The 20807-nt window shown below is 42.4% G+C and overlaps 1 protein-coding gene across 1 annotated transcript; it reads right to left on the bottom strand.

Moving 5' to 3' along the window:
• Positions 1 to 2860: 2860 nt before the first annotated feature.
• On the bottom strand, positions 2861 to 20807 carry pde6a (phosphodiesterase 6A, cGMP-specific, rod, alpha). Its single transcript, XM_029771413.1, has 22 exons — positions 20231 to 20807; positions 18135 to 18287; positions 17964 to 18053; positions 17716 to 17856; positions 17469 to 17543; positions 17257 to 17321; positions 17014 to 17080; positions 16604 to 16651; positions 16104 to 16253; positions 14732 to 14875; positions 14425 to 14490; positions 14066 to 14212; positions 13656 to 13763; positions 12313 to 12422; positions 11964 to 12051; positions 10605 to 10705; positions 7126 to 7233; positions 6472 to 6535; positions 6037 to 6111; positions 5515 to 5598; positions 5241 to 5409; positions 2861 to 3390 (listed from the first exon to the last, which is right to left on the bottom strand). Exons 1-22 carry the CDS (start codon positions 20705 to 20707, stop codon positions 3341 to 3343), a joined length of 2580 nt encoding a protein of 859 aa, XP_029627273.1. The 5' UTR covers positions 20708 to 20807; the 3' UTR covers positions 2861 to 3340.

Raw genomic sequence — 20807 nt, 5'->3', positions numbered from 1 at the left:
GGTGTACATGTAGTACATGGAGTGGAGGAGATCTTGTCAGGTCAACTTTCGCTGTGGCACTATGATGTGGTGTTACAGTACACCACAAGAATGAGACAACACACAACATCATTAGTTCAACTAGTTTAATATCTTCATCTTTCTTTCTGTGGCGCATATTCAGAACGTACACATGCAGTGCCTGACTTTGTAGCAGGGCTCCATACTAGGCTGCACATTCTCACCTACAGTAATCAGTAATGACAACACATGAAAGCAAGAAAAGGGGATTTCTCTATTGAAAGGCTTACACAGCAAAGCAATATCATCCTTTTCCCCCTGCTTTCTACAAAGAGAAACATCACATGTGACACAAGCATATTTGGTATGATTCTATAATTTGTTGTTTTGATGCAGTGGTTTGGAAGGGGGGGGTCGCTTAGTATACAGTGTCTGTGTCCTCAGTTATCCTTGCTAAGGGGACGTATCTAGCTAGCCTAACAGACGGACGCACTGACTGATTAAGACTTCCCCATTAATGGTGTCTCTTAAGGAGCCACTGGCCAGTTTTCCACTCAGCCTGCCTGTGATTCATGTCAGTGTGATGCTCTCTAACTGGCTGTCTCTCATCCCCCTGCAGCCTCAGCCTCTATGCGGCTACGAGACAGTAGGAGCCTCACTGAGCACCACAGCCCTGTAGGGCCAACCCTGACTGCAGCACTCCCCTATTGGTTAAACAGAGAGAGAGAGGCAGCCAGGTCAGTGCGGTGCTCAGCACAGTGTTCAGCACAGTGCTTACCTATGTTTACTAATGTGTTGTGTAGTGGTGATGCACGGCTCTCCGCTACAGTAAAGGAAAGCCCGCCCCCTCTGATTCCCTCTGCCAATCAGTATCTCATTCTCCGCGCTCATTTAGGTCGGGCATCTTTCTGTGTTTTGTAAGACTGTTATGTATGACCCCAGTGGGATAGTTAACACACACACCTTGTACACACACTGTAACACTCACTATATCATGAGGGGGATGCTGATGCTGTGGACTTAATTCTGCAGTGAGGGAGCAATGCAGAGTTGAATTACCGGTTTATTTACATTATTAATAACAATAGGATAGGGTAGCATAGGATACACATCTATATCAATTTAAATATAGGGATACACTGCTGAATTCAAGGATAGGATACTACTGTACACATACAGTGCATTCAGAAAGTATTCAGACCCTTTGACTTTTTCCACATTTTGTTACATTACAGCCTTATTCTAAAATGGATAAAATGTTTTTTTCCCCCTCATCAATCTACATACAATACCTCATAATGACAAAGCAAAAACTGTATTAAATTTAAAAAAAATGAAATATAACATTTACATTGTCACGTTCTGACCAGTATGAGGGTTAGTTTGTTAGTGTAGGCTGGTCAGGATGTGGCAGAGGGTATTTGGTTTATGTGGTTCGGGGTGTGTGTATTATGTAGAGGGTAGTTGATTTATGTATTCCGGGGTTTTTTGGTCACTGCTCTGTTAGTCTATGTTCTTTCTAGTTAGTCTGTTTCTATGTTTAGTTAATTGGGGTGTGGACTCTCAATTGAAGGCAGGTGTTGTCTAGTTGCCTTTGATTGAGAGTCCTATATATTAGGGTGTGTTTGTGTTTGTAATTTGTGGGAGGTTGTCACTTGAATTGCTGTCGTTTGCCTTCAAGTCTGTATTCGTCGTCCATCGTTTTGTTTTGTTTGTATAAGTGTTTTCATTAAAAAAAGTTAATTATGAGCACTCAACCCGCTGCGCCTTGGTTCATTCCTGACGACCGTCGTTACATACATAAGTTTTCAGACACTTTACTCAGTACTTTATTTAAGTGCCTTTGGCAGCGATTACAGCCTCGAGTCTTCTTTGGTATGACGCTACAAGTTTGGCACACCTGTATTTGGGCAGTTTCTCCCATTCTTCTCTACAGATCCTCTCAAGCTCTGTCAGGTTGGATGGGAAGTGTCGCTGCACAGCTATTTTCAGGTCCCTCCAGAGATGTTGATCGGGTTGAAGTCCGGGCTCTGGCTGGGCCACTCAAGGACATTCAGAGACTTGTCCCAAATAGAGCGGTCTGACAGTCTTAATGTGCCTTTTGGAAAACTCCAAGCGGGTTGTCATGTGCTTTTTACTGAGGAGTGGCTTCTGTCTGGCCACTCTACCATAAAGTCCTGATTTGTGGAGTGCTGCAGAGATGGTTGTCCTTCTGGAAGGTTCTCCCATCTCTACAGAGGAACTCTGGAGCTCTGTCAGAGTGACCATCGGGTTATTGGTCACCTCCCTGACCAAGGATCTTCTCCCCCGATTGCTCAGTTTGGCCGGGCGGACAGCTCTAGGAAGAGTCTTGGGGGTTCCAAACATCTTCCATTTAAGAATGATGGAGGCCACTGTGTTCTTGGGGACCTTCGATGCTGCAGACATTTTTTGGTACCCTTCTCCAGATATGTGCTTCGACATAATCCTGTCTCGGTGCTCTATGGACAATTCCTTTGACCTCATGGCTTGGTTTTTGCTGTGACATGCACTGTCAACTGTGGGACCTTACATAGACAGGTGTGTGCCTTTCCAAATCCTGTCCAATCAATTGAATTTACCACAGGTGGACTCCAATCAAGTTGTAGAAACATGTCAAGGATGATCAATGGAAACAGGATGCACCTGAGCTCAATTTTGAGTCTCATAGCAAAGGGTCTGAATTCTTATGTAAATAAGTTATTTCTGTTTTTTTATTTCTAAAAGCCTGTTTTTACATTATAGGTTATTGTGTGTAGATTAATGAGGAAAACATGTCATTTTATACATTTTAGAATAAAGCTGTAACATAACAACATGTGGAAAAAGTCAAGGGGTCTGAATACTTTCAGAATACAGTGTATGTTAAGCCTATGGAAATGATACCCAACCTTTTTTTGCTAACTGAATTCCGTATTTCTAAGGAAGTCAATTTCACATTGCCAAATTAACAAGTGTGTAAGTACATGATAAATTCCAATAAAATACCTAAATATTTACATTCATTGCACAGGAATAGGCTGTGTTTGAATTTGTCCACGAACTGCTTCATCCTGTGGATCCTCTGGCTTGGTACCATTTATAGGTCAATGTACAGCACAGTGCAGTATACTGCAAGGCCATACTAAGTTAATGCTAACCCACTCTAGTTATGTATACTGTAAGGGTATACTAAGTTAATGCTAACCGAATCAAGTTCAGCATACTGTAAGGCTACGCTAGGCTAATGCTAACCAGCTCTAGTAGACCAATATCGGGTACAGGGACGTAAAACTCCTGTCTTGGTGCAGTCACTTTGGTCCAGGACTGGGATCTCTCTAGTCTAGTTGACAACACAGGTCTTTGACTGGGGGGCTGCTTCGGCTGCACTCGCTGTGTGAGAGAGGGAACAACACAGGTTTAGAGTACAGGGTCCATATTCACAAAGCGTCACAGAGTAGACGTGCTGATCTAGGATCAGGTTCTCCCTGTCTATATAATCTTATTAATTATGATCTAAAAGGGAAAACTGATCCTAGATCAGCACTACTACTCTGAGACACTTTATGAATATAGATCCTGATCTCACATTTATAAAGTTGAATGAGCCCCAGAGCTTAAACTATACATTTTTTCAAATAGAGATCTGCAGTGTTTTCCTCTAGGGTTTTGCCTGTCCCCAAAGAGACATGCTCTTAGTACACTGAAGAAACATAAAAGCAACATGTAAAGATCCCAGAAATGTTCCATACGCACAAAAAGCTTATTTCTCTAAAATGTTGTGCTCAAATGTGTTTACATCCCTGTTAGTGAGCATTTCTCCTTTTCCAAGATAATCCATCCACCTGACAGGTGTGGCATATCAAGAAGCTGATTAAACAGCATGATCATTACACAATAAAAGGCCACTCTAAAATGTGTAGTTTTGTCACACAACACAATGTCCCACAGATGTCTCATATTTTGAGGGAGCGAGCAATTGGCATGCTGACTGCAGGAATGTCCACCAGAGCTCTTGCCAGATAATTGAATGTTAATTTCTCTACCATAAGCCGCCTCCAAACGGCTTCACAAACGCAGACCACTTGTAACCAGGCCAACCCAGGACCTCCACATCCGACTGCTTCACCTGCGGGATCGTCTGAGACCAGCTACCCGGACAACTGATGAAACTGTGGGTTTGCACAACTGAAGAATTTCTGCACAAACTGTCAGAAACTGTCTCAGGTAAGCTCATCTGCGTGCTCGTCGTCCTCACCAGGGTCTTGACCTGACTGCAGTTCAGCGTCGTAACCAACTTCACTTGACAAATTATCACCTTTGATGGCCACTGGCACACAGAGAAGGTTTGCTGATGTCAATTTTGTAAACAGAGTGCCTATGGTGGCAATGGGGTTATGGTATGGGCAGGCATAAGCTACGGACAAAGAACACAATTGCATTTTATTGATGGCAATATGAATGCACAGAGATACCGTGACGAGATCCTGAGGCCCATTGTCGTGCCATTCATCCGCCGCCATCACCTCATGTTTCAGCATGATAATGCACGGCTCCAAGTCACAAGGATCTGTACACAATTCCTGGTAGCTGAAAATGTCCCAGTTGGCCTGCATACTCATCAGACATGTCACCCATTGAGCATGTTTTGGATGCTCCGGATCAATGTGTATGACAGTGTGTTCAAGTTCCCTTCCAATATCAATAAACTTCACACAGCCATTGAAGAGGAGTGGGACAACATTCCACAGGCCACAATCAACAACAGATCAAACCTTTTTTTAAGGTATCTGTGACTAACATATGCATATCTGTATTCCTAGTCATGTGAAATCCATAGATGAGGCTATAATGGATTTATTTCAATTGACTGATTTCCTTATATGAACTGTAACTCAGTAAAATCTTAGAAATTGTTGCATGTTACATTTATATTTTTGTTCAGTGTTGTTTCCACCATGTTTCCTGAGTGGCGCAGTGGTCTAAGGCACTGCATCTCAGTGCTAGAGGTGTCACTATAGACCCTGGTTTGATTCCAGGCTGTATCACAACTGGCCTTGATTGGGAGTCCCATAGGGCCGTGCACAATTGGCCCAGTATTGTCCGGGTTTGGCCAGGGTAGGCCGTCATTGTAAATATGAATTTGTTCTTAACTGACTTGCCAAGTTAAATAAAGGTTAAAAATAAAATGTCTAAAGAGGAAGTGTGGCGTATCTCTTAATGTGTGTGTGTGCGTGCGTTACCCTGCTTGACTGCGGTGGCTGCAACAGCTACTTCCTCCTTGACTGTCTTGGCCTCCTCCAGAGCAGCCAGCTTAGCTTCGTGTATCTCCTTCAGAGCATTCCACTCCTTCCTGTTGTTCAGCAGCCGGTCCAGCATGGGAGTGATCTCCACATGGAAACGGGAGAACTCCTAGAGGAGGTGGGGGGAGATGGGGAGGAGGTGGAAAGTGTAAGTTACTTGGTATCCAGTGCCAACTACCAGTTATTTATTTATGATAGAGACACAAGGACTCACCTTGTACACAAAAGCACAGACAAAATCGATGAAACCACACTGCATCTTAGGAAGATCAGCTGATTTAGTCCTGTCCATCATGGGCTGGGGGGGGGGATCATGGGATTAGTAGAGCAAATGTACTAAAACTTGTCTCTGCTTGACTCCAGCTAAAGCAATCAAATGAACCTAAACTACATTTTCCTGTTCTGACACAAATGCTGTTATACTCCTAGGGATCTTGCTGGGTAAAATGGTGTGTCAGTTGACTCGGCTGTAGTGACCACATCTGAATCACCACGCGACATAATAGACATCACCACATGCCCTATGGGAACTCTCCCCTTTTCTCTCTCTCCCCCCCTTTCTCTTTCCCTCTCTCTCACTCTCCATCTCTCTCCCTGTCTCCCTCCCTTTCTCTCTCTCCCCCCTCTCTCTCTTGCTCTCTTTTTCTCTCTCTCACCCTCTCCCCCCTCTCTCCCTCTCACCCCCTCTCCTCTCTCTTTCTCTTTCTCCTCCTCCAGTCTCCCATTCAGTTCTTACAATAGGCTGCTGTTCCAGTACAGTCCTCTCCAGGTCACCCTGCTCCCAGAACTCTGCAGCCACAGACAGCGCCACCTGCAGGCCCACACAGGAATGGTCATACACAACACTCACAGACCAACATTATGAAACTTACAGAATGATGATGTCCATAGCAACAAGAGTACATTTGCACTGATGTGAGTTGGTGCTTGCTTGCCTCAACAGAAATATTCTATAACGTTTAATAGATACTGTAGTATGAAAGGTCTGCTTCTGATGCAATCTAGAGCTTACAAGAAAAATGCCATTACAGAAATGGTATTCCATACTAATTGCTATTCCTCTCATATCCTCTTCTGTTTTCAATGTGGACTGCTGAAAGCCACATGTTCTAAGATGCTGTGTCATTATGAGAAACGCAGCACAACTTAATTCTTCAGACATCTGTGTTACCTTGCTCTGGATGTCCCATGGTTTGGCAATAGCAGACAGATCGCAGGCCGTCATCATCATAGCCCTGTGTATGTAGAGGACAGATAGTGTGAGTATCAATCAAATCAATCACATTTATTTATAAAACCCTTTTTACATCAGCAGATGTCACAAACTGACAAAAACCCCAAAGCGCAAGCAACGCAGATGTAGAACCCGGTGGCTAGGAAAAACTCCCTAGAAAGGCGTGAACCTAGGAAGAATCCTTGAGAGGAACCAGGCTCTGAGGGGTGGCCAGTCCTCTTCTGGCTGTGCCCGGAGTACATGGCCATTAAGGCCAGATCGTTCGAAGGTCAGCCAGAAAATCAGTTGTGACAGGAGTATAATTATTTTCTCCACAACTTAGTGAACCCATCATTTTTTACAGATTGTGTTGAAGTCTAATATAGTCTTGGACCTGTAAAGACCTCCATAGATTATATGTGTCTTATTGTCTGTCCTGTCTTGTCTTAGTTTTGTCTTAGTGTCTGTCCTGTCTTGTCTTAGTTTTGACTTAGTTTCTGCCCTGTTACGTTTGAAAAGTGAAATCTTACAAAGACCTCCATAGTTTCCTCCACAGGGCAATTACTACCCTCATATGCCTAGACCTACAACTCTCCTATGGAATTCACCTACATGACTATCTCCTTGCGAGTGGTCTGCTGCGTCATGTACTTGGTCCACTCATCCCAGGACTCATAGGTCTTCGATTGGTCCACGATCTTCTGGAACATGGTTCTTTTCCTAGAGACAGGAGGAAATCATCCTCAGTTACCATGAAACAGTATGCCTCCCAAATGGCACCCTATTCCTTATATAGCGCACTACTTTTGACCAGGCTGATCACAAGTAGTGCACAATGTAGGGAATAGGGTGCCATTTGGTATTGGTATGTTATTAGGATCCCCATTAGCTGTTGCGAAAGCAGCAGCTACTTTTCCTGGGGTCTTCACAGAACATGAAACATTACATACAGTTGAAGTCGGAGGTTTACATTCACTTAGGTTGGAGTCATTAAAACTCATTTTTCAACCAATCTACAAATGTCTTGTTAACAAACTATAGTTTTGGCAAGTCGGTTAGGACATCTACTTTGTGCATGACACAAGTAATTTTTCCAACAATTGTTTACAGACAGATTATTTCACTGTATCACAATTCCAGTGGGTAAGAAGTTTACACACACTAAGTTGACTGTGCCTTTAAACAGCTTGGAAAATTCCAGAAAATTATGTCATGGCTTTAGAAGCTTCTGCTAGGCTAATTGACAAAATTTGAGTCAGTTGGAGGTGTAACTGTGGATGTATTTCAAGGCCTACCTTCAAACTCAGTGCCTCTTTGCTTGACATCATGGGAAAAGGAAAAGAAATCAGCCAATACCTCAGAAAAAAATTGTTGACCTCCAAAAGTCTGGTTCATCCTTGGGAGCAATTTCTAAATGCCTGAAGATACCACGTTCATCTGTACAAACAATAGTACACAAGTATTAACACCGTGGGACCACGCAGCCGTCATACTGCTCAGGAAGGAGACGCGTTCTGTCTCCTAGAGATGAACGTACTTTAGTGCGAAAAGTGCAAATCAGTCCCAGAAAAACAGCAAAGGACCTTGTGAAGATGCTGGAGGAAACAGGTACAAAAGTATCTATATCCACAGTAAAACGAGTCCTATATCGACATAACCTGAAAGGCCGCTCAGCAAGGAAGAAGCCACAGCTCTAAAACTGCCATAAAAAAGCCAGTCTACAGTTTGCAACTGCACATGGGGACAAAGATCGTACTTTTTGGAGAAATGTCCTTTGGTCTGATGAAACAAAAATAGAACTGTTTGGCCATAATGACCATTGTTATGTTTGGAGGAAAAAGGGGGATGCTTGCAAGCCGAAGAACACCATCCCAACCGTGGAGCACGGGGTGGCAGCATCATGTTGTGGGGGTGCTTTGCTGCAGGAGGGACTGGTGCACTTCACAAAATAGATGGCATCATGAGGACGGGAAATTATGTGGATATATTGAAGCAATATCTCAAGACATCAATCAGGATGTTAAAGCTTGGTCGCAAATGGGTCTTCCAAATGAACAATGACCCAAGCATACTTCCAAAGTTGTGGCAAAATGGCTTAAGGACAACAAAGTCAAAGTATTGGAGTGGCCATCACAAAGCCCTGACCTCAATTCTACAGAAAATGTATCTACAGAACTGAAAAAGTGTGTGCGAGCAAGGAGGCCTACAAACCTGACTCAGTTACACCAGCTCTGTCAGGAGGAATGGACCAAAATTCACCCAACTTATGATGGGACGCTTGTGGAATGCTACCCGAAACGTTTGACCCAAGTTAAACAATTTAAAGGCAATGCTACCAACGACTAATTGAGTGTATGTAAACTTCTAACCCTCTGGGAACGTGATGAAAGAAATACAAGTAAATCATTCTCTCTACTATTATTCTGACATTTCACACTCTTAGGATCACCCCTTTATTTTAACTGACGTAAGACAGATAATGTCAGGAATTGTGAAAAAGTGAGTTTCAATTTATTTGGCTAAGGTGAATGTAAACTTCCAACTTCAACTGTAATACAGAACATTAATAGTTAAGAACAGCTCAAACCCAGAACTACATACATTTAAAACAATCACTTCACAATCTCTATGCTCTCATGTACTCATGTGCCTTTTCATAAGTATTAACACCCCTTGGATTTCTTCACTTTTTATTGTGTTACAAAGTGGGATTAACATTTAAAGTACTCTGTCAAAGTAGAGGATATATATGTGTCTTCATGTATGAAAAATAAAACACAACTGTATCTTAATTAGATAAGTATTAACCCCGCTGAGTCAAAACATGTTAGGAACACCTTTGGCAGTGATTACAGCTTTGAGTCTTCCCGGGTAAGTCTCTAAGAGCTTTACACACCTGGATTGTGCAATATTTCCTCATTATTATTTTCAAAAATGTTCTAGCTCCGTCAAGTTGGTTGTTGATCATTGCTAGACTGCCATTTTCAAGCCTTGCCATAGGTACAGTGGCTTGCGAAAGTATTCACCCCCTAGGCATTTTTCCTATTGTGTTGCCTTACAACCTGAAATTAAAATGGATTTTTGGGGGGTTTGTATCATTTGATTTACACAACATGCCTACCACTTTGAAGATGCAAAATATTTTTGATTGTGAAACAAACAAGAAATAAGACAAAAAAAACTTGAGCATGCATAACTATTCACCCCCCCAAAGTCAATACTAGTTAGAGCCCCCTTTTGCAGCAATTACAGCTTCAAGCCTCTTGGGGTATGTCTCTATAAACTTGACACATCTAGCCACTGGGATTTTTGCCCATTCTTCAAGTCAAAACTGCTCCAGCTCCTTCAAGTTGGATGGGTTCTGCTGATGTACAGCAATCTATAAGTCATACCACAGATTCTTAATTAGATTGAGGTCTGGGCTTTGACATTCTAAGACATTTAAATGTTTCCCCTTAATCCACTCGAGTGTTGCTTTAGCAGTATGCTTAGGGTCATTGTCCTGCTGGAAGGTGAACCTCCATCCCAGTCTCAAATCTCTGGAAGACTGAAACAGGGTTTCCTCAAGGATTTCCCTGTATTTAGTGCCATCCATCATTCCTTCAATTCTGACCAGTTTCCCAGTCCCTGCTGATGAAAAACATGTTCTCGGGGTGATGAGAGGTGTTGGGTTTGCAATAAAATAGGAAAAACGCCAAGGGGGATAGATATCTTTGCAAGGCACTGTATTTTTCCTCTAGGATTTTGCCTGTGCTCAGCTCCATTCCATATTTTTTTTACGCTGAAAAACTTCCCAGTACCTGCCAATGACAAGCATACCCATAACATGATGCAGCCACCACCATGCTTGAAAATATGGAGAGTAGTACTCAGTGATGTGTTGTGTTAGATTTAACCCAAACATAAAGTTAATTTCTTTGCCACAAGGACAAAAATTTAATTCCTTTGCAGTATTCATTTTGGAATATATTTTAGTCTGTACAGGCTTCCTCGATTTTAAATTCAGGCTGTAACAACGAAATTTGTTAAAAGTCAAGGGGTGTGTATACTTTCTGAAGGCACTGTACAACAGTTGGACAGTAGCTACTCACTTAAAGTAGAGAGCAAGGTCAGTGGCGATGATGGCGATGTCCATCAGATGAATGACATGCTCGTGCTGAGCACGACTGAGATTCTGATAAATATTTAAGGCCTGAAACAGATAAACAGATATCAACATAGATATATTTGAATATGATAACATATTCATATTTAACATGTACTGTTGAATTCGCAAATACCAACAAAGATGTATAGTAAATCAAATGTATGATTAACAAATAACAAACATGTGAAGCTGCTGCCTGCCACAGTTCATGGTTGGTGATAATGTGAACATTGAAAGGTTGCCTAATTATAGGATTGCTGGTGGGCAGATTCTCCCAGGCACTTTCTGTGCCATCAGAACTGCATCATTCACAGTATGACTTCTCCAAGGGAGAAACCAACCCCTCTCAGGTCAGAACTTCTAGAGCAGGGATCATCAACTACATTTGGCTGAGGGCATGGTCCGGGGGCCGGAACATAATTACAAATAATTGTAGACTGAAAATTGACTGCAAGAAGCCCAAACAGATGTCATACTTGACTAAAACATAATAATTTCAAACCTTGCTTACATTTATATACGATCACACACACTGAGTACATCAAACATTAGGAACACCTTTCTAATATTGAGTTGCACCCCCTTTTGCCAACAGAACAGTCTCAATTTATTGGGACATGGACTCTACAAGTTGTCAAAAGTGTTCCACAGGGATGCTGGCCCAGGTTGACTTCAATGCTTCCCACAGTTGTGTCAAGTTGGCTGGATGTCCTTTGGGTGGTGGACCATTCTTGATAAACACGGGAATCTGTTGAGTGTGAAAAACCCTGCAGCGTTGCAGTTCCTGACACAAACCGGTGCGCCTGGCACCTACTACCATACCTGTTCAAAGACACTTACATTTTTTGTCTTTCCCATTCACCCTCTGAATGGCACACAGACACAATTCATGTTTCAATTGACTCTAGGCTTAAAAATACATCTTTAACCTGTCTCCTCCCTTTCATCTACACTGATTGAAGTATACTTAACAAGTGACATCAATAAGGGATCATAGCTTTCACCTGGATTCACCTGGTCAGTCTATGTCATGGAAAGAGAAGGTGTTCTTAATGTTTTGTATACTCAGTGTAGATATCTATATTATGCGTTGTAATACTTGGGAACAGATTTCCAAAATTAAAATCACTTGGAGCTGATGTCCTGGTGTTATTCCATGTCAGAAAATTATAATTATTTTTATTTCATTTATTGCTCAGAAAACATTTTGGGGGGGGTCTAAATAAAACCACCCACTGGCCAATTTCAGCCCATGGTGACTATGTAGGGAATAGGGTGCCATTTGGGAAGCAACCCCACTCACAGGGTCTCTCAGCAGGGTCTTCCCAGTCTCCAGATGGTGTCTCTCCAGGATGGAAGAGCCGTGGAGCTTTGCGAGAGGGTTTCCAGACCTGACAAACACAGGAGGAGGAAGAGGAAAAAAATAGATTAGTAAGTAATGGCTAATGTTGATGTTTCTACAACTTTCCAGGTATCACTGTTGGCAGCATATCTGGGTTATAATAGTCTTTGTTTACCTTCAAACACATAAGCTATGATTGATTGAGCTTACCTGGCGTATAACCCGCCCTTTTGGTACTTTAGACAGGCTCAAATTAAACAGTATTTGAAAGAAAGCAACAAAAAAAATGTAACCCCAGTCATTCCCTTACTTCATCTGGTAGAGGTTGTTGGTGCCTCTGTGGTCGACATCGTGGCATAAGCCGGCTGTTACCATGGCCATGGTCTCTAGCTCTGTGTAATAACGCTTCAGGTCACCTGTCTAATGCAATAATACAGGAAGTTAGGTTTGGTCACATGTCTAATGATACAGGAAATTAGGTTAGGGTCCAGGATTCATGGGGCTTCCACCAGGGGCTATATGGAGCCAAACATGAGCCTCTTACTAAGTCCCCTCTCCCCTACTGCTCCTATGGAGATGGCTGGCTCTGGAGGCCTCATTAGAAGCAATAAAGCGTGGACCGAGCTGAGCCACACAGCCACGCAGAGCAGGACTGCTGATAATGAGCCTGACCCCCCTCCCTGCTCCTCCTTCCGCTGTGAGTTATGTTACTCTACGTCTGAAGAGTTCACTGTGATTATAGGAAAGCAGCGGTGGAAAAAGTACCCAATTGTCATACTTTTGTAAAAGTTAAGATACCTTAATAGAAAATGACTCAAGTAAAAGTGAAAGTCACCCAGTAAAATACAACTTGAGCAAAAGTCTTAAAAGTATTTGGTTTTAAATACACTTAAGTATCAAAAGTAAATGTAATTGCTAAAATATACTTAAGTAACAAAAGTAAAAGTATTAATGATTTCAAATTCCTTATATTAAGCAAACCATTTTCTTGTTTTTTTATTTCCGTAAAGCCAGGGGCACACTCCAACACTCAGACATCATTTACAAACGAAGCATGTATGTTTAGTGAGTCCGCCAGATCAGAGGTAGTCAGGATGACCAGGGATAAGTGCATGAATTGGACCATTTTCCTGTCCTGCTAAGCATTCAAAATGTTCTTTTGGGTGTCAGGGATAATGTATGGAGTAAAAAGTACATTATTTTCTTTAGGAATGTAGTGGAGTAAAAATAAAAGTAGTCAAAAGTAGTAAAGTACAGATACCCCGAAAAATGACTTAAGGAGTATTTTAAAGTATATTTACTTAAGTACTTTACACCAGTGTAGGAAGGAACAATGCAGAGAAAGGAAGGGTCACACTTGGAGGACTCATTACATGACAGGTGAGGAGGGTATCAGTGTAAAGATACATCACCTGGCCACCACAGCTTTAAGATATATTACATGTATCAACTGTCATGGTATCATCCATGGTGTCAGTGCAAGGTATTGTAGGTGAAGTGTTTATTCCTGAGGGTTTGTGTAATATAAGTTTGTCTGCATCCCAAAGGGCGCCCTATTCCCTATATAGTGTACTCATTTTGATCGGGGCTCATAGGGCTCTGGTCAAAGGTAGTGCACTATATAGGGAATAGGGTGCCATTTGAGGTACTCACCATGAGCAGAGTGAACATGGTCTGGCCCACGTTGAAGCCATGACTCCAGTTGTGGTAGGTGATCTGCCTGTAGCCCTTACTGAGGGAGTAACAGAACCTGGTGAGGGTCTGAGAGACACATATAGGATAGGCATTGTTACAGACCAGATAGCTCTCAACAGTTAGATGGTTTTTGGCACACTATGTTATACATGTTGTACATTAGGAGAGTATATAATAATTATCTATAACTAACATAAACTGTCATGATGTAGTTATTAAATGTTACTCATGCAATTGTTAAGCCTTAATTGTGCAGCCTTGCTTTATAACACACTGCTTTATGTGTTCTCTAAATGGAACACATGACTTGGCAATAGTGTGGGCCACATGTCTCTTGCCAAGATGCTTCTTCATCAGTGATGTCTCACCTCACGGGGGACGTGGAACTTGTCCACCACTCCCAACTCATAGTACATCTTAATGCCTAACTTGACCAGGTCTAGATGACTGTGCTCAAAGTCACAGAAGTGAAACTCAAAGAGCTCCGACTTGGAAGAGGGTGGTAGAACTTCCGACTGTATGGAGACAGGGAAACAAAATGCATTATGTGGTCTACCAAGGCAGCTAGCCAGTCACTCAACCAGCCAGCCAGCCAGCCAGCCAGTCAGCCAGTCACTCAACCAGCCAGTCACTCAACCAGCCAGCCAGCCAACCAGCCAGCCAGTCAGCCAGTCAGCCGACACAAGAGGCAAGTAGAAAATATATTTTAGTTAGAATAGTTGTTTACCAGGATTGCTTCCAGTTCCACCTCCTCACACTCATGTGGTTCCTTTCCATACCTATCCCTGGTATTCTAAAAGCAAAGCACAACATCAGTGTTCACCTTGGATGAAACAGCACTATATCAATCTATTTCTGAATTTCCTGGAAAACCTTGGTTATTTCTCAGTAAATAGCTCTCTGTCTAAATCTCACAGATGGTAACTAGCGTTCCACTATTGACTGACTACCTAATATCCAGTATGACAGGCTTTTTTCCCATGTTATAAATGCACTTTTCATCTGCTGTGTATGAATACTGTTACTTTACCCACCAATACATTCTGGGTCTCATCCGTCCTGCACTTGATGTGGTACAGCACCATGTCCTGGAAGATGTCCTTCCTGTTCTCCAGCTTGTTCCACTTGTCATAGGTGTCTGTGTTGAGCACAGACCAGCCAAGGAACTGGGTGAGAGACTGCCATGACCAGAGAAAGAGTTAACTATTGTATTTCAGTCCTTGGTCAACATGATAAGTATACACTCAGTATACACAGACACTATCAAATGGTATTGAGAGGGGGATGTGGTACAAGCTATCATTTAGAATAGATTACTGTAACTGACAATGTTATTGATAAGTATCTGAAAAGGCCCTATGAAGTTGTATTATGTGTTAACTGGCACTATCTCAAATGCAAGAGTGGATGAGAGTACAGATGTAGGATCTTCATTTGATCACTATTTTGTTGCTGAGAATTTTTCTGCACAGCAGGAAATGAAAACTTGGAATGTATTTGAGTTTTAAAAAGGCTTCTAATGTTTGTAATTTCCAAAAAGTTGACCAACCCTTACAAAATGTTCATTAATTATAATCCACATAACAATTCACACCTCCTGTTGCTGCAGCAAGAAGGGGCATTAACTCTCAGTCTGCATCCAGAAGAAGCTTTAACTCTCAGCCCTCATCTAGGAACCTTAACTCTCAGCCCTCATCCAGAAGTAGCTTTAACTCTCATCTCTCATCTAGAAGTAGCTTTAACTCTCAGCCCTCATCCAGAAGTAGCTTTAACTCTCAGCCCTCATCCAAAAGGAGCTTTAACTCTCAGCCCTCATCCAAAAGGAGCTTTAACTCTCAGCCCTCATCCAAAAGGAGCTTTAACTCTCAGCCCTCATCCAAAAGGAGCTTTAACTCTCAGCCCTCATCCAAAAGGAGCTTTAACTCTCAGCCCTCATCCAGAAGTAGCTCTAACTCTCAGCTTTCATCCAAAAGGAGCTTTAACTCTTAGCCCTCATCCAAAAGGAGCTTTAACTCTCAACCCTCATCCAAAAGGAGCTTTAACTCTCAGCCCTCATCCAAAAGGAGCTTTAACTCTCAGCCCTCATCCAAAAGGCGTTTTAACTCTCAGCCCTCATCCAAAAGGAGCTTTAACTCTCAGCCCTCATCCAATAAACAATGCAGATACTGCCAATGGGCTGTTTATTTATACAGCAGTTACACAGTGCTGTCGCTCTCTACCTCCCCCTCAGTAGCAGCAGCTCCGGACTCAATGCTGTCTCTCTTTACCTTCCCCTCAGTAGCAACAACTCTGGACTCAGTGCTCTCCCTCTCTACCTCCTCCTCATTAGCAGCATCACTGGACTCAGTGCTGTCTCTCTCTACCTCCCCCTCATTCGCAGCAGCTCTGGACTTTACAGTAGCATACCTCCATCAGAGTTTCATCCTGCTCATCAAAGGGTTTCCCATCTTTCCTGTTGTAGAAGGTGGCTACTGCGACTATTTCCTCTTTCTTATTCACGATGGGGAGGGACAGGACGTTCTTAATGATCCAGCCGGAGCTATCCACGGGCCCTTTCTGAACAGGACAAGGAAACAGGAACCACCTGACGTCAATGACTTTGCAATAGGTTCATAGCATTACAAAAACAATATTTGTTGACTTAAACCTGTCATACTTGCCTTTGAATGTGTTAATTCACAGCAGTGCATGACTTGACTACTAATATTTACAGTCATTTGTATGGGTAAGTCTTTGCCTCAGTGTTGGAAATAGCAGGATTAATCTATTTGAATTGTGTCTAGGCCTGTCTACCATAATGGAAGTCCACTTGGCCACAGGACACTAACCCCTTCAGTAGCAGAGATGAGATTTGTTTAATTTGTGCGTTCAACAGCACTGAGCTAATCATGGAGAACGGATCTTACTTGGAAGCTGAAGAAGTCATCTTGTGCCGCGTTCATAATGTTACAGATCTGGAGGGGAGAAGAGGAAAGAGGGAAGAGAGGAGAGGATGATCACGCTCGCTCAGATGGAAAAGCACTGCATGATTAGTTACAATGTCCACAAAATTGCAATTATCCATCATTTCAGTGCAAGAGCACATTTCATTTCCAGGCTGTGTGTGTTTGACAGCTGCATAATAAACTCTAATGGCTTTCTGGTTGTGTGCTGCCCATGAATACCGCATACAGGGAAGGGAAGATATGGGCTGCATACAAAATGGCACCCTATAGTCCCTTTGGGCCCTGGTCAAAGTAGTGTGCTATATAGTGAAAAGGGTGCAATTTCGGACGCATTCATCCTTCATTTAGGAAGGGAAGGATTCCCAGCTCACCAGTCCCTCCTTAGCCACGTAGGTGGGCAGGCCACTGACCAGAGCCCAGTGGTCCGGAGCAGGGTTGCTGACAAGGACAGGGGGAGATGGAGATTTTATACTATTACTATTTTAAAAAGTACCAAATCAAATGCAGTAATGTATGCACCTAAAAGTTTCTGTATAATATAAGGGTGTAAAAGCAGCACATACATTATAAGATGATATAATTCCATTTTCCACATCATTGATGAAATGACTCACGGTAAAACTTTGATCTCCTCTTTTCCATGTAAAATGTAGTCAATCACTTTGTAGAAGTTTATTTCCTGGAGAAAAATGAGTTACATGTAATTGGAATGAGATTGAATACTGATAACGTATCAAATTACACATATTACCATTATTCATGTTTGAGTTGGCTCTGATCTGTCCAGGTCATTTGACTGTTGCCTGTTAAGTCACCAGTCACTCACTCTGCCATCAGGAGTCTTGGGTCCGTCGTATTGAGGCACCTCTCCCATTAGCACAGGCCAAAGGTCATAGAATTCCTGCAACACACAGGGTTATTTAATTCAATCCCTCTAAAATACAAGGGGAACATATTAACCCACATAAATTCAACATGTTGAATTAAACATAACAAAAGGTCAACTGAACATGACTAGATAATGGTGAGTGGTTCCTGAGCATTAGCATGCTGAGATTCATGTCCGACCTCACCTTAGTCTTGGTCATGTCCAGGAGGCCAACAGAGTAACGTTCACAGTTAAGGAACTCCCTGATGGTATAGAGGGCCTTGTGGAACTGTCTCTCAATGTCTGTCATCTCCTCAAACACTTTGCTGGCAGACCAGAGCAGGACCTAGAGGGTGGGAGATGTCAGAGACAGCACAGTCGTAGCAGGGAAAAATATGTAATTTCTAAAATATAAGCAGGCCTCATCATCAATAAAATCAAGAGAGGTCTTACCTGTCCTCTTCTGGTCTCACAGTTGTGAAGGTAGCTCAAATGGAACACTCTTAGGATCAGGTTGGCAAAGTTGAGATACTTCAACAGAGTCTGTTGCAGAAACATCTACGTTCAGTATAACTGAAGGGAGGAGAGGTTAGGGATGGAGGTTAGAGGTTAGGGATAGGTTACCTCCTCATCCTGCTTAGTGAAGTGTGGAGCTCCAATCTTGTTCACAGCCATCATAACAGCCACCATGTCCTTGCCGTTCATGATGGGGGTAGCCAAGACACTCTTGGTCTGGTATTCTTGGATCTGGTCCACAAAGTCACTGTAGTGGCTGCTCTGGAGGAAAAACCACAGAAAAGTATTTAGAATTTATAAACAAACATCTGTCAATGTGTTGTAAATTGACACTTTTGACCATAAATACATTGATGAGATCATCCAACTTGCACATCACAGTGAAACTCTACACAACAAAAGGTGCTATATGGAACCAAAAATGGTTCTTTGGTTGTCCCCATAGGAGAACCCTTTGAATAAACCCTTTTGGGTTCCATGTAGAACCCTTTCCTGAGAGGGTTGTACCTGGAACCAAAAACGATTCTCCCATAGGGGACAGCAGAAATGTAGTCCCAAAGTTAATAAAAGGTCAATTATTATTTGATTATCTAAAAACTATCTTTCAGAACACTACTAAGGGGAGGGGAACTTGCTCATTGTTAAAAACAGAATATGCTTTTGTGGAGACTGAGTTTCATATTAATCCAAGAATAGATGAATTCACTGCCTAACATATCATCTAACGCTAAGAATGGTTTGATCTCTGTGTCATTGTGGGCTATTCTTGACTGGGGAATATGTATCATGATTAAAACATGTCGATTAAAGGAGAAAGGACATTACAGGTCAACACTAAATAGAATAAAGGTGAGTTCTCTTGTTATTCCGCTGACTTGAGGAAAATGGCTTTGTGCTATGACCTTTAGAAATAATCCAGGATCGCTCTAATTCAGCTGAGATTAAAGGCTTTATCCCCTGCAGGCCGAGTAACACCCAGCAGCCCTGCCTGCTTGCATTACCGACCGGCGGGGGAGGGGACTGCCTTGCCGTAATCCCACACCACACTTACATATCGCAGTAATGGTGGCTCTGCCTTTCACTAGGGAAAAGAAAGACCCAGAGCTCGATCCATCCTCTCCCTAATTACCATTAAAAAAATCCAGGCAACTAGAGTGATCTGACAGTCTCCGTCAGTGGTTGGACTCTGTAATCCTTGATATGAGTCATATGTCTCCCTTTACCACACACTGCTACATATGAGCAGAACTATGAGCAGGACTATGAGCAGGACTATGATAGGAAACATTTTTTAATCATGATGATACTTTGGCTGTACTACTCTGTATTATTTTGGTAAAGGATATTTTATCAGTGAGAGTTTGTGGTATTTGGTATAAGGATATTTTATCAGTGAGTGTTTGTGGTATAAGGATATTTTATCAGTGAGAGTTTGTGATATTTGGTATAAGGATATTTTATCAGTGAGAGTTTGTGGTATTTGGTATAAGGATATTTTATCAGAGAGTTTGTGATATTTGGTATAAGGATATTTTATCAGTGAGCATTTGTGGTATTTGGCATAAGGATATTTTATCAGTGAACGTTTGTAGTATTTGGTCAAGTGAATAACAAGATTAAAGATGTGTCTGTATAAAGAAAGTCTACTGGATAATAGGAATGTAACTATAATAAAAATCCGTACATGGTTTTATATGAAAACAGAATAAATGTATTCGTTTTAGGTCAAATCATTTAATATACAGGTATTGGCAGTGATGGCCATCCACTGTTTTCAAGTTCAAGTCTAATTTGTCACATTGCCAAGTACAGTGAAATGTTTACCTTGCAAGCCCGACCCAACAGTGAGGATACGGAGTAGAGTGACAAACATGTTAAGTATGAAAATAAGCTTGGCAATCACTTCCAAATGTCAAATGAATTGGCTCTAGTAAGATTGACCTGGCAGTAGAATCACAAATAGGATGGTCTTCTGCTGCCCTCTAGAGGCAGAAGGACACTAGGCCTGTGCGTCTGAATCTGACTGGAGTGCTACAGTCAGTGTTCTCATTTCTTCACTGGAAATGAATTTCATGGAATAAACATGACCACTTGATAAGGTAACACAAACGGGCAGGTAAACTGTAGTGGCCATACCGCTATTGGGAATGTGAACTTTTAAGTGCAAGATTTCTCCTCAATGATCTATAGCTTTGTATGTTTACCTCTGAGACATCTGGTATGTTGACAGTCTTCTTGGTGGTGGCCACATGGCCCACAATGCCGATGTCCATGGGAAAGACTATCTCACTGTCTGGCTGGACCAGGCACTCCTCCAAGGTTGCGTCCTTGTGCACGTTGAAGAGTCTCGTGGCCAGCTCGGCAGTGCCGTTACGCATCCGGTACATGAACAGGCTCATCTTCTCTGACCGTATCATGAAGCTGAGGTGTTTCATGAAGTTGAAGATAGCCTTCTCCATCTGGATGTTGTCCTGCAGGTCTCTGACCATGTCAAATATGATCTCACTCTCCTCCACTGTGCTCAGCTCGTGGAAGCTGCTGGTGTTCACCTGGGAAGTCGTGTTGTCTTTGAAAAGGTCCGAGATGACCTTCGGGCGGAACTTGGTATCATAGTACTGCTTGGCGAAGTCAGGGTTGCTGTCCAGAAACTTCTCAGCCACGTCTTTGTCCACGGCTGCCATTTTTCAGTTGCTGTGTGTCTATATGCTATAGCTCCTCAAAGAGCTGGAAGTGTCTCTCTTCAGCTCACTGTGCTGGTTAGCCCTGTGCTGTGTGGCTACA

This window comes from Salmo trutta, chromosome 13, assembly GCF_901001165.1.
Source record: "Salmo trutta chromosome 13, fSalTru1.1, whole genome shotgun sequence".
NCBI lineage: Eukaryota > Metazoa > Chordata > Actinopteri > Salmoniformes > Salmonidae > Salmo > Salmo trutta.
The sequence above is the reverse complement of the archived record's forward strand: the minus strand, read 5'-3'. Positions and strand labels throughout refer to the sequence as shown.